This window comes from Monodelphis domestica, chromosome 1 (genome assembly GCF_027887165.1).
Source record: "Monodelphis domestica isolate mMonDom1 chromosome 1, mMonDom1.pri, whole genome shotgun sequence".
Lineage (NCBI taxonomy): Eukaryota > Metazoa > Chordata > Mammalia > Didelphimorphia > Didelphidae > Monodelphis > Monodelphis domestica.
In genome coordinates, this window is record NC_077227.1 from 237322095 (window position 1) to 237335906 (window position 13812).

Consider the following 13812-nt stretch of genomic DNA (forward strand, 5'->3'; position numbering starts at 1 on the left):
ACAATAGGTTCAAGTCCTTTTGTATTGGCTTAGAAGTTAATCTATCTATGCTCCTTGTTTTTATCACATTTCCTAGAATCAGACACAAACATTAATCACAGTCCCATAACATTTTATCAATAAATGGCAGGTTCTCACAGTTTAAAGTTTTTTGGGTTGTATTAATATTATAGCAAATATATATATATATATATATGTGTGTGTGTGTGTGTGTGTGTGTGTGTGTATAATATAAAACTTATATTACTGCAGAAAAAATATTAATTGCATGTACCTTTAGTACAAGAAATAGGAAAAAGGGGGAAAATCAAATATTCTAATCAAAATAAAAGAAAAGCAATAATAAAAATAAGGGGGGAAATCAGGAATTCAATGTGTTCCTGAAAATAGTATCCACTTGTCTATGGATTATTATCTCCATTGTATGTGATAGGATAGAGTCAATCAGTCTCAACAGAAGATTCTCACTTTACATGTGAGCAATGAATCCAAGAGTCCTTCTCTCCAATCCTTATAGATGTTGGAGTAGTTAACAATATTTCGAATGGCCCTTTTCAGGAAGGCTAAGTTGCTCCAGTATGCTGGAAATTCTTAATATACACCTCGTCTCCAGGATTCAGGTCATGAAGTGAAAAGTCTAGTGGTCTGGCTTGTACCGCAACTCAAGATTCGTGGAGTTCATGCAGTTTGTGCTGTAATTCCTGTATATAGGAAGCAATAGTAGTATCTCCCCCTAATAGAGGATGTATATTCAGGGGAGAAAGGCTTAGCCTGTATAGGTAGATGTCCAAAAAGCATTTCAAATGGTGAGAAGTGTAGGTCTCCTCTAGTCCTGCTTCTAAGATAAAATAGGGCCAGCGGGAGAATTTCAGGCCATTTTAAATGGGTATCAGTGCATAATTTTCCAATGATAGTTTTAAGTTCTCTGTTTATTCTTTCAACTTGGTCTGAGCTCTGGGGATGATATGGTACATGAAATTTGGGAGTTATCCCTAAGCAAGACTATATTTGATTTAGGGCAGAATATGTAAAATGACTTCCTCATTTTGCTTAATTCTTTCAAATTCTGTCCACTTATCTGTACTGTCTGCACACTCTCTTATGGCTGTTAAGATGACCTCCCTATAATGGTATAGTTGTAAATAATCCTCAAAGTTGTTATAGTCCCATTTGGGATCCTGAGATCACCAGTGTGCTGCATTGAGCCTCCGGGTTTTATTGGCATGAGAAATTATTTTATTTTTCTCATGTTCAGTTTAAAAAGCCTGTAGCAAGTTTTCAACATGTGTTTACATATATATATAGATAGATAGATAGATAGATAGATAGATAGATAGATAGATAGATAGATTTATCAATCAGTTAGGATTTATTAAGCACCTTCTATGTACCAGACACATAGTGCTAAATGAAGAAAATGATCTAAATGATCTAAAACCCATTTTTCTTTTATTTTTTGCCTTTGAATTAAACTTAGTTAAACTATAATTTTGTTTTTTAGAAATTCAATGATAAATATAGTTTGTTCAACTAGCTAGGCTGGGTACTAATAATTTTACATACCATTAAGGAGGGAAAAATTGTATGAATATATAGTAACATTCTTCTCTTTCTTTTTTTTTTCCTTTGACAGGAGACTTCTGCTTATGGCTTGCTAAATGATACAGTTCTCTGGAATGCTCCAATAAATTCATTTCCAAAGAAAGGTTGGGCAGCAATTGGAACACGTAGCTTCGAGTTTGGACAGTTTGATAACTTTCGTATCCAGATTTAAAAGTTATAATTCTTGAAACATTCAAATAATGACTTCTCTCTCTATACCTATTTTGAGTTTAGATTTAGAGTCAACAAATTGAAAGAATTTGCATTTTCAAACTTGATACTTTTGCATATCTTATTGATTTTTAAAAATATGTTCTATTTTTAAAATTTTATATTTTCCCTTTAATTTTAGAGTATTATATTGCTTCTTTTTCTTAGCACTTTTGCCCTTCAGATCTCTCAAAGATTTTGTTCTAATGTTAAGGGAATTGAGTTCTTTTATCTGGTTTGCAATTAGTTGTGTTGTAGTAACTAGTAAAAAGAACTTTAAAGATTTATTTACTATTATTTAACATATCATGTGCTTCACATCTCATAGTGAAAAAAATAATGTCTTAATCAATGAGTCATTTGTTTCTTCCAGGTACTTTTATGCAATGCCCAACAGAGCCTCAAGGGCAGTGTTTTTATGAATTACTGTAGCATTTTAATCCTTTCATTGTATATGAACATTTAAAAAATGGTAATGGAAGCAAAGGTGGGACCATTCTAAAATGCCTTATTAATAAATAAACTCCTAAACTTTCTTCAGTCAATAATAAAGAAATGAATGGATAATTTGGGATCTTCATTATGTAATTATTTTACCTTTGTTGGTGTAGTCAGCTCTTTCTTGGCAGTTTTTTTTAAATACCCTAGGAGAATTTCTTAATATTTTTGCTTACAGAAAGATGGGAAGAATTGTGCCTTGCTTTATCACACATAATGAAATTGCTGAAGGACTTTTTGAGTAATCACAACTAGCTACAATTTAATAGCTCTTTAATTCATCAATCAATTTATATTTGAAGAGTGAAGCATATATATATTAAAAGCCATACCTTCTCACTTAGTATCAATATGATAAGATAAAGGCTTGGCAATTAGGTTTTAGTTACTTGACCAGGATCACAAAGATAGGAAGTATCTGAGGCCAGATTTAATCCCACTTCCTCCTGACTCTTGACCTGGCACTCTATCTGCTGTGCTACCTATACCTAGAAGCCCCAAAATATATGCTTTTTTTTTTTAACCATCTCTTTTAGAATTGATACTGAGTATTGGTTCCAAGTTAGAAGAGCAATAAGGTCTGGACAATTGGGCAAGCCACTTGATATCACAAAGCTAGGGAGTATGAAGTGTCTAAGGCTGAATGTGAACCCGAGATCTGTTTCCAGACCTGGAGCTCTATGCACTGAGCAACTGTCCCATATGTTTTTTTTTTATTTTATTTAATTGGTCAATTTAGAATATTTTTCCTTGGTTACAAGAATCATGTTCTTTCCTTCCCCTTCCCTAACTCCCTCCTGTAGTCAATGTGCAAGTTCCCTGGGTTTTACATGTGTCCTTGATCAAAATCTATTTCCATATTGTTGATGTTTGCACTGGGTAATCATTTAGAGTCTATATCCCCAATCACATCCCCATCAACCCATGTGTTCAATCAGTTCTTTTTCTTCTGTGTTTCTTTTCCCACAGTTTTTCCTTTGGATGTGGATAGTGTTTTTTCTCACAAATCCCTCTGAATTGTTCTGGATCATTGCATTGCTCCTAATAGATAAGTCCATTACATTCGATTGTGCCACAGCGTATCCATCTCTGGGTACAATGTTCTCCTGGTTTTGCTCCTTTCACTCTGCATCAATTCCTGGAGGTCTTTCCAGTTCTCATGGAATTCCTTCAGTTCATTATTCCTTTGGGCACAATAGTATTTCATCATCAACCATATGCTTTTTATATAATATGATTTCCTTCTAAAAGTCAGTATTCTTTTTAGGAGTATCTCAGTTATTTACGTGGAACACATCTCTTATATAGCCCAGAAAGAAAAAAGGAAACTAGATTCTAGAATAGCTTAAATTATTTATTTAACCATTTCTCAACTATAAAATGAATAGTTTAAATTTAGGTGTACTATAGAATATCTTTTATCATCAAAAAGCAGAATTTCCATGCTATGCACATTTATTTTGCTAATTTTTATTTTTGATTAATTGACTTTGGTCTTTCATCTAAACAAAGTTTAGAATGAATATTTGCCCTAATTAAGAAAAAGAAATTTTGAGGGTTTTTTTTTAAGGTTTTCCATTTTCCATGAAGCCTTTCCTGACAACTAGCTTTCTATTGATCTGTCTCTCTCCTCTCAGTGCCTTCACATTATAACTGTACCACATCACTGGGTACCTGTACCTTTCCTCATTCAGATTAATGATGTTTAAGTTCTTTGGCTGGTTTGGCTTCTTGAGGTCAAGAGTCTTATTTATCTTTATGTCACTCTCAGTAATTAGCCCTGTGATGTATGAGGAGTAGGTACTTGGTAAGTGTTTGTTCATTTGTTCGTTGTATTTACCCACAATAACCAGGTATATAAATGGATGCTGCTAATCAGAGGGATGTGTGTGATTATTAATGAAGGCAAAATTAACTGAGCCTTTGCTAGGAAACACTTCATTAGCAATTGAGGTGAATGTGAATAATTCAACACACTTTACCTTTATCTATGTAAAAACATAATTAAGACCTTTTCACTAATTTAGATGCTATTTTGTTCAAATTTGTGACATTGTTCTAAAGGTCATCAGAACTACTGACAGCTTTTAGGGCTTACTGAGACTCAGTTTAAATTGGAATCAAGAATTGTCCTTTCATGGAGAGAAATCTCTGTTTTGTTTTAAAGGTATCAGAAATAGGCTAGTTACTTAGTATAGCTATGTAGCCTATTTAAGAGGAGAAATTCTACATTCCTGTGATTTTTATAATGTACATTTTAAAATAATATATAATATTATATATGGTATAGTATATAATGTAACAATATACTGTATAATTATTACATATTATAGTAATATGATATAATATATAAAAATAACATTTAATACTCCTGGCAGTAAGTTGTTTTTTAGTCTTGTCCAATTCTTTGTGATCCCATTTGTGATTTTCTTGACAAGGATACTGGAGAGATTTGCCATTTCCTCCAGCTCATTTTATAGATGAGGAAACTGAGGCAAACATGATTAAATTACTTAGACAGAGTCACCCAGCTAGTATGTGTCAGAGGCCAGATGTGAACACAGGAAGATGAATCTTTCTGACTCCAGGCCTGATAATCTATTTTCTCTGCCATCAACATTGCTAAAGACAGAATAACAACCTAAGAAGATTATTGTCAAATACTGTGATAGATACTTTTTTGTTATAGATCATTTAAGTTACACAAGAATAGTTTTCTTTCTCCTTAAATTTCCCTAGAACTCTTTAACTAGTCTCTCCTTTATCTCTCACACCTGATCTTGTACTTTTCTGTGGATCTGTCCCTGTATCCATGAGGCTTCCCTGGGTCCAAATAGAATCTAAGCTGTTTGAGGACAGGATTTTGTCAATTTTTTGCTTTGTACACAGTAGGTCCTTCATACATAGTGTAAAATTAAATTCCAGATAGACATTTTTGGCCATGTAGAAAATTGAGGATTTATGTTGTTACCAGTACATATATTTTTTAGCTGATGCAGAATTAGAAGAATTTCTACTTTGTCCTTAATCCCCTTCTTGAATAGGGTGACCAATAGGTTTATTTACTTATAGAAGATGCACAAATCTTTGGAAGGCTAGAGAAAATTTAAAATAGTTTCTTGTTGCTATTACTCTTCTCATTCTCCCAGAATTTCTGAAGTTCACCTGGAAGAGAGAATAAAAAAAAAAAACTCTATACTGTGGTGAATAATTAGTTGAAAATAATTCTTAAGTGTCCATATCCATTCCTAGTACCTCTCCTGAGCTTCCCATCTAGCATCATCAACTATCTAGTGAACACTTCAACTAGATGTTGTACAGGCATCTCAAATCCACCATAGTCAAAACAGAGTTCATTCTCTTTCCCCTCAAATGGACCCTTCTTCCTAACATTCTTATTTCTGTTGAGGACAGGCAATACTATTCTTTCAGTCACACAGTTACCTAACTTTTCCTTAATAGTCACTCCGGATTCTCCTTTGAGACAACTTCCCTACTTTGAAATTGATATTTCTCACCCGTACAGAGGTTGTTGACATCCATGATCATGGACCTATATGAGTGTGAAGCCCCTACCCCCTTTTATGATTATAATAATATTTGCCTTTATGATTATTTTAATAACATAATCATTAGTCTTGAGTTAATAGTCAAATAATATATTCAAAAATATAATAGAATTATAAAAATTAGCTAGAAAAAATATCTTGTTTACAGGCATTTTGACCTTAAGCCTATAGCTCAAAATTTTCTACTAAATCTACCACATCCTGTTGGACGCAAACTCTGGACAGTCAGGAAAGAGGTTGCAGGCCTTCCTTGGGTGAAAGATCAGGACAGTCAGGAAGTGGGTAGAAACCTGCTTTGGGTGCAAGTCAGTAAGGAGGTGGAAGCCTGTCGTTGGATGAAAAAGAAAACTGTCATTCAGTTGCTGACTCCTAGTATTTCCTAACTGTCAGCAGAAAAATAATTAGCCTCCAACCCCTTATTGCAGAGGCCTTGAAAAGTTCAACCATAAAATTTGACCCGTCACCTGTAGTGATTTAGTGATTATTTTTGTACTTTACAGCTTATTCACCACTTGCATAATTAGTTAGGACTTGCTTATGTGAAAGATATGTACATCTATTTTAATTTTGACTGTATCACTATCACTATATCATAAGATGTCTCTCTACTTAAAAAAGGCTATCTTCTAAGGCTCAGGGTCTCTGGTCTTGATCTTGACTGGAGTCCAGCATTATTGGGAGACTGACCTCTTCTCAATAAACCGATTATTCAGCTTGGAGTTCTGTACTGGTGTGATAAAATTTTGCCACACCTATCATCACTAATCAGTGGCTTACTAGCAGTCCATTTGTAGTTTTCCTGGAATCAGATTCAAATATCAGTTTGTTAAAGCTAATTGTTAAATTGTTAAAAATCAAAATGTTAAAGCTAAAGCTAGTCCTTAATTTCCATACAGCTGATTAATATTCATATGAATAAGAGAAGACAAACAGAGAGATTGAAGCTTAACAAACTAGCCACATGGGCACTCCTCTCATGGCTCTCTCTCTCAGCCACTGTCCTTTCACAGCTGCATCCAAGGGAATAGAGAGAGTGGACTTCCTTGTCTCATGATCTACACTGGGATATACTCATGTGACATAAAACTAGCAGTTCAGGGACACAGGTAAGACCCTAGGAGATTCCCTTCACACAATCTCCTCTTTGATTCTTTGGGAGACTAACATGTTAAAATCTCTTTATTTGGGTTTTTTAGAAGTTTAACATGTCAGATCTTCATAATGAATCATTACACATATGTAGATTATATCTCTAAAGCTTCTCTTACTTGAAGTTTATAAAATATTGTACTTTACAAAGAGAGAATTATAGTACTTCGGGGATAAGAGGGAAAGGAAAGAGAAAACAAAAATGATTCCTAGATATATTGACAAAATGCCAATTAGGGGGCACTCCCCTTTGGCATAAGAATTTACATTCAGAATAAATGATATGTTCAACCTCCTTCAGTTCAGTTCATTATATCCTGAAGTTCACTCTGGATCTCTTGATGTAGTGTATGGTTTATATAAGCATCCTTATGGCACCTTCTCCAAAAGATCTGCTTTCTTGATTCTGGGTGTTGGCATTTTTCTTTTCCGGACAATTATACAATCTGTCCTTAGGAGGGTGTTGATCAACACTAGAATTACCCCATGATACATGGCTGAGTTGAGGTAAATGAATCAATCTCAAAAGAAAGCCAAAACCCCCAAAAAAACAATAGAAGAGAAAAAAAATAAATTCTGGATAAGAAATATATACAAAAAAATCATGTATGTATAAAATTATGAGCAAAAAAGAATAAACTTGTAACAGGTCCTTGAATCACCAGCAAGGCCCAATTAAAGTGAATAATGTCCTATGAGCTTGCAGGACAACCACAGCAATATTGCATTCACCCATTGTCAGCCAGGATTATAGAAAATTGCCATACAAAAGAAGGGATTAGATTCTTAGGTAAAAGGGAAGTATGATTCCCTGGTCTTATTTTACTTTCAATTTCAGGGACTGGGGAGCCAAAATACAAGCCAAATGGTGGTACTTGTAGGAACTTGGCACAGGGAAGTCCAATGTCTGTATTTGTCAGTCACTTCCTCAAATCGCAAAACAAATACTCTGTCTTGGAGTAGATCCTCACGAATTCACAGGGATTGTTGGTCTCCTCGACCTTGTGCTTCTTTGCACTGTGCAATGGCTCTCTTGTGATCCCCTCTTCTGAAAAAAGACACCTTTATTAGTAAAAGTTCCATAATATTTAATAATCAATGCCAGGTTTCCATAGTCTAAAGCTTTTGGGTATGCATTGGTATTAGGGCTAATAGATATTGTAAACTTATCCTTCAAAACTAAAAATGTTAATACTGATTCCATTTACTCAAGTACAAAGAAAGAAAAAAATTCCATTATAAAAATAAAGAAAACCAATAATAATAAATCATGAATTCATAGTTCACATTTCATGTGACAATGTGTTAGCCAGAGGCACAATGCAAAGGTTTCTCACTCAATAGTGAGTTTTATTTCCTTTTTTAAACTAAGTTTATTTAATTAATTAATTTAGAATATTTTTCCAATTATATTGCCTTCCAGAATGATTGGATTAATGCATAACTCCACCAGCAATGCATTAGTGTTTGAATTTTCCACATCCCCTCTAACATTTATTGTCTTCCTTTGATGTCATATTAGCCAATCTACTAGGTGTGAGGTGGCACATCAGAGTTGTTTTGATTTTCATTTCTTCCCAATTTGTTGCTTCCCTTCTAATTTTGGTTGCATTGGTTTTGTTTGTACAAACTCTTTTTAATTTAATGTAATCAAAATTATTCATTTTACATTTTGTAATATCCTCTATCTCTTGCTTGGTCTTAAAATTTTTCCTTTCCCATATATCTGACAGGTATACTATTCTATGTTCACCTAATTTATTTATAGTTCGCTTCTTTATATTTAAGTCATTCACCCATTCTGAATTTATCATTATATAGGGTATGAGACGTTGATCTAAACCTAATCTCTGCTATACTGTTTTCCAATTTTCCCAGCAGTTTTTGTCAAATAGTGGGTTTTTGTCCTAAAAGCTGGGATCTTTGGGTTTATCATATATTATCTTACTAAGGTCATTTACCCCAAATCTATTCCATTGATCCTCCCTTCTTTCTCTTTGTCAGGACCATATTGTTTTGATGACCACTTCTGTATAGTACAGTTTAACTCTGGTACTGCTAGACTGCCATCCTTCATATTTTTTTTTCCAATATTTCCCTTGATATTCTTGATCTTTTGTTCTTCCAAATGAACTTTGTTATGATTTTTTCTAATCCAGTAAAGAGGTTTCTTGATAGTTTGATAGGTTTGTCACTGAATAAGTAAATTAATTTGAGTAGGATTATCATTTTTATTATGTTAACTAATCCTACCCACGAGCAATTAATGTTTTCCCAATTTTTTAGATCTACTTTTAATTGTGTAGAAAGTGTTTTGTAGCTGTTTTCATATAGTTCCTGTGTTTGTCTTGGCAGATAGAGTCCTAAATATCTTATATTGTGTAAAAAGGAATTCTGTAATTTAATGGGGGACCTGAAGGTCTTATTTCCATAGAGATGTGTAGAGATTAACCAGCCCACAGCAACAGGAAGTAGGAACCTGGGAGCCCCTTGCTGAACGAGTATCAGTTGCAGGATGTTAGTTGCAGACAGTTAGAGCTGGTAGTTGCTAGGAAGATGGCTGCTGGGCATGAGTTGGTCATTGGGGTGTGGGTTGGCATTTAGTTGCTGGAATATAAAGGAAGGCCTAAGCTTACCGAGAGGACTTTGGCTTTAGCCTTTAAAGGGCTTTTTGCCTCTGGGCTCTCTAGTGAGCAGGAGGTCTGTTTCATAGGCAAGGATCTTCTGTCAGTTGGCTACAGACAGTTTGGGCTGCTATAGGAAACTGATTGAAGGAGTGAGTGAGTAGTAGCTGTCTATTATTTTAGGGAGTTAGGTAGAATATGAATCATTTATAGATAGTGTAGGTTAGATAGGCCTGGTGTTTGCCAGGCAGAAGAAGCTGTCCTCAGAAGGTAGTTAGAGGTAGTTGTTAGGAATTTTAGATATTATAAGGAATTTTAAGTATATTTATAGGGTATAAGATTAGTAATCTATCTTTCCTCTTTTCTATCTTTTCCTCCTTTACTATGTTCTTTTACTATCTCTATTTTAATTAAACTAAATTAGTAATTGTTAAAAACTGCTAGAGGTTTTCTTTTCTCAGACTTAAAGGGATAATATTAATTTACAACTCTAGTATATTCTCATTAAAACTTAAATTAAAAACTACTCTCTTATTTTGTCAAAACCCTTATTTTAACCCTTATTTTTAATTATCGAGGGTGATTTTAAATAGAATTTCTCTTTCTAACTCTTGCTGCTGCATTGTGTTGGAAATATATAGAATGCTGATGATTTATGTGGGTTTATTTTTTATCCTTGACAGATAGGGGGAAAGAAGTAATTTAAAAGTAATTAATAGAGTTGTGTGTGTTTAAAATAATAATTGGTAATGGGATGAACTAACTAATAAAACAAGATACAGAATGAATTTTAAAAAACAATCCCAGATGGTGGCTTAGAAATAGCAAAAATCAATTCCTCTGTGAATAACCTTCCACACCAATCAAAGACAAAGTGCTTCAAGGATACAGAAAACAAAATCCAACAACAAGAGAGAGCTGCAGGACCCTCCTGCTTGTTTCAACTTTTTTCAAAAGGTAAACAGAGAAGGTTGAATTCTCAGGTATATGGAAAAGAAAGAAGGAAGGTCTCAATGCCCCTCCCCTAAATAATGTGCTAAGAATTGGGCTCTCAGGGTGAGGGCTCCAACCTGGACAGAGTACTTTTCTACCACAACAATGTGAAGCTCAGGGATTTGACTGTTGGCAAGGAGGCAGCTGGAGGAGAGAAGCAGAAGAAAGGATAAGTTGATGGCAGCCTTCAGCCACCACACTATCATCTTAGGCCTCTGCCTCTTAAAGTTTTGGCCTTAGGGCACATTCAGCTCTGCAGATCAACTCAACTGGCAAAGCCAGTATACTAGGAGTGCAGAGAAGAAACCTCTATAGAACAGAAAAGCTCAAATTCATAGAGGCAGCAAACAATCAAAGAAACAAGTATATAGCCCACATGCACAAGGGGGGGGGAGAAAAAAATGAATAAACAACAGAAGAAAAAAAGAAACTATGATTGAAAAACACTTCAGAAAAACAACAAAGAACATATGGAACAAAGGCAGACAAAGGAACATTAAGCAAAACCTCAGAAACTCCAGCAAACTGGATTCAGGCTCTGGAAGAGCTCAAAATTTAACAAATAAATAACATGGGCTGAAGAAAACTGGAAAAAGAACTTAAAAAGAAAAATAGGTCGTCTAGCAATAGAGACACATGAACTAAAACAAGAAAATAGTGCTTTGAAAGACAGAATTGACCAGCTAGAAAACTAGACAAAAAAATTAAAAAGACAAAGAGAATGAGTTAAAAATAAAAATAGTTCAAATGGAAAAGGAGGATCAAAAAGTCTTGGATGAAGTCCAGTCTTTAAAAATTAGAATTGAACAACTAGAACAACAAGGTATCAAGATTTTATAAACAAAATCAAAAGAATAAAAAAATAGAAGAAAATCTGAAACACCTCATCCAAAAAAACTAAGAACCTGGAAAATAGGTCCAGGAGAGACAATTTAATTATTGGACTCCTGAAGGCCATGACAAGAAAAAAATCCTTGACATAATTCCATAGGAAATTATCCAAGAAAACTGCCCTGATACCCTTGAACAAGAAGGTAAAATAGAGATTGAAAGAATCCACTGATCACCTCCTGCATTAAATCCCCATTTGACAACTCCCAAGAATGTTATAACCAAGTTCAAGAGTTCCAAAACCAAGTAGAAAATATTAAAAACAGCTAGAAATAAATAATTCAGATATCAAGGAACCCCAGTCAAGATCACATAGGACCTGCCTCCACATTGAAGGACTGGAAGACTTGGAATATAATATTTCAGAAGACAAGGGAACTGGGTCTAGAACCAAGAATCAACTACCCAGCAAAACTGACTATAGTATTTCAGAGGAAAGTATGGTCATTTAATAAAAAAGAAGACTTCCAAGAATTGCTGAAGAAGAAACCAGACTTGAACAGAAAATTTGAGGCCCAAATACAAAATCGAAGAGAAGCATGAAAAGGTAAACAATAAAGAGGAAAAATTTAATGACTTCAATAAGGTTAAAGGGTGTATATTCCTATATGGAGTGATGATATATTTAACTCTAAAAAATTGTTATCATTGTCATAGTAGTTAAAATGGGGCAAAATAAATCACATAAAGAAGTGCCAGAGATGGAGTGGGGGTGGAGGTGAGGCTGGAACCAATATAATGGAAGGAAGAGGGTAGTTATAGGTAATACTTAAACTGTATGCTCATTGGAATTGGCTCAGAGAGAGAACAACCAGACTTGTTGAGGTATATAATTGTATCTTACCCTATGGAAAAGTTGAAGAAGAATAAGAAACAGAGTGGTAGGGAGGGGAGAAAGACAAGGGAGGGAGAAGCTGAGCAGGGTGTCCAAAAAGTCCTATAATAAGAGAGAAGTATGAAGGGAGGTGGGAATAAGGGAAGCAATATAATGGGAGGGGAAAGGGGGGAGATTCATGAAAAGCAAAACACTGGAGGGATGGGTAAGAATAGAAGGTATAAGGTTAGGATTAAAGAAGGAAGTTAAAATGGAGGGGAATACATAGATAATAATCTGTGAGTGTGAATGGTATGAACTCACCCATAAAAGGCAAATGGAGAGCAGAGTGGATTAAATACCAGAATCCTAGTATATTTTGTCTACAAGAAACACACATGAGGTGGGTAAAAGTAAAAGGCTGGAACAGAATCTATTGGACTGCAACTAAGACTAAGAAGGCAGGTGTTGCAATGATGATCTTAAATAAAGCTAAAGTAAAAATGGATTTGATTAAAAGAGACAAGGAAGGAAACGACATCTTTTGAAAAATTAATTAAGAATATTTTTCAACAGTAGCATGATTCATGTTCTTTCCCTCCTCTTTTCCCTCCCTCCTCCTGTGTTATACATGTATCATTGTTCAAAACTTATTTCCATATTAATATTTGCAATAGAGTGATCATTAAAGCCCAAATCCCCAATGATGGAACCATCAAACCATGTGATCAATCATATGCTTTTCTCCTGTATTTCTACTCCCACAGTTCTTCCTCTGGATGTGATTAGCATTCTTTCTTCTAGGTTCCTTGGGATTGTCCTACATCAATGCATTGCTACTAGTAAAGAAGTCTATTACATTTGATTGTACCACAATGTTTCAGTTTCTGTGTACAATGCTCTTCTGGTTCTGCTCATTTCTCTCTGCATTAATTCCTGGAGGTCTTTTTCACATGGAAATCCTCCAGTTCATCATTCCTTTCAGCACAATAGCATTCCATCACCATCAGATACCACAATTTGTTCAGCCATTCCTCAATCATAGAACACCCCCTCATTTTCAAATTTTTTGCCACTATAAAAAGCACAGCTATCAATACTTTTGTTCAAGTATTAGGAAACTACATCTTGATAAAAGGTAACAAATAATTAAGAAATATCAGTACTAAACATTTATGCATCAAATGCTGCAGCTTTCAGAATGTTAAAACAGACATTGAAAGAGCTCAAGGAGGAAATAGATGGTAAAACCATACTAACATACTCAACCTTCCCCTATCAGGATTAGATAGGTCAAACGAAAAAAATAAATAAATAAATAAGAAGTAAGGGAAATAAATGTAATGTTGAAAAACCTAGAACTAATAGATGTCTGCAGAAAACTGAATAGGGATAAAAAATGAATATTCCTTCTTTTCTGCAGCACATGGTACATATACAAAGATTGACCATGTACTAGGGC

The 13812-nt window shown here is 34.5% G+C and overlaps 1 protein-coding gene across 9 annotated transcripts in view; it reads left to right on the plus strand.

Annotated features, from left to right (window-relative positions):
• Window positions 1–13812, plus strand: part of LOC100020089 (galactocerebrosidase-like) — a 147338-nt gene that overhangs the window by 128265 nt on the left and 5261 nt on the right. For 8 of the 9 annotated variants that reach the window (XM_056820509.1, XM_007472685.3, XM_007472684.3 and 5 more), the window contains one exon: window positions 1634–2379. The exons of the other annotated variant lie outside the window; for it this stretch is intronic. In XM_056820509.1, the coding sequence (XP_056676487.1) occupies window positions 1634–1774 (141 nt within the window). In that variant the 3' untranslated portion in view covers window positions 1775–2379. Of the gene's footprint in view, window positions 1–1633; window positions 2380–13812 lie in introns of those variants that run through there. 9 annotated transcript variants of the gene reach the window in all.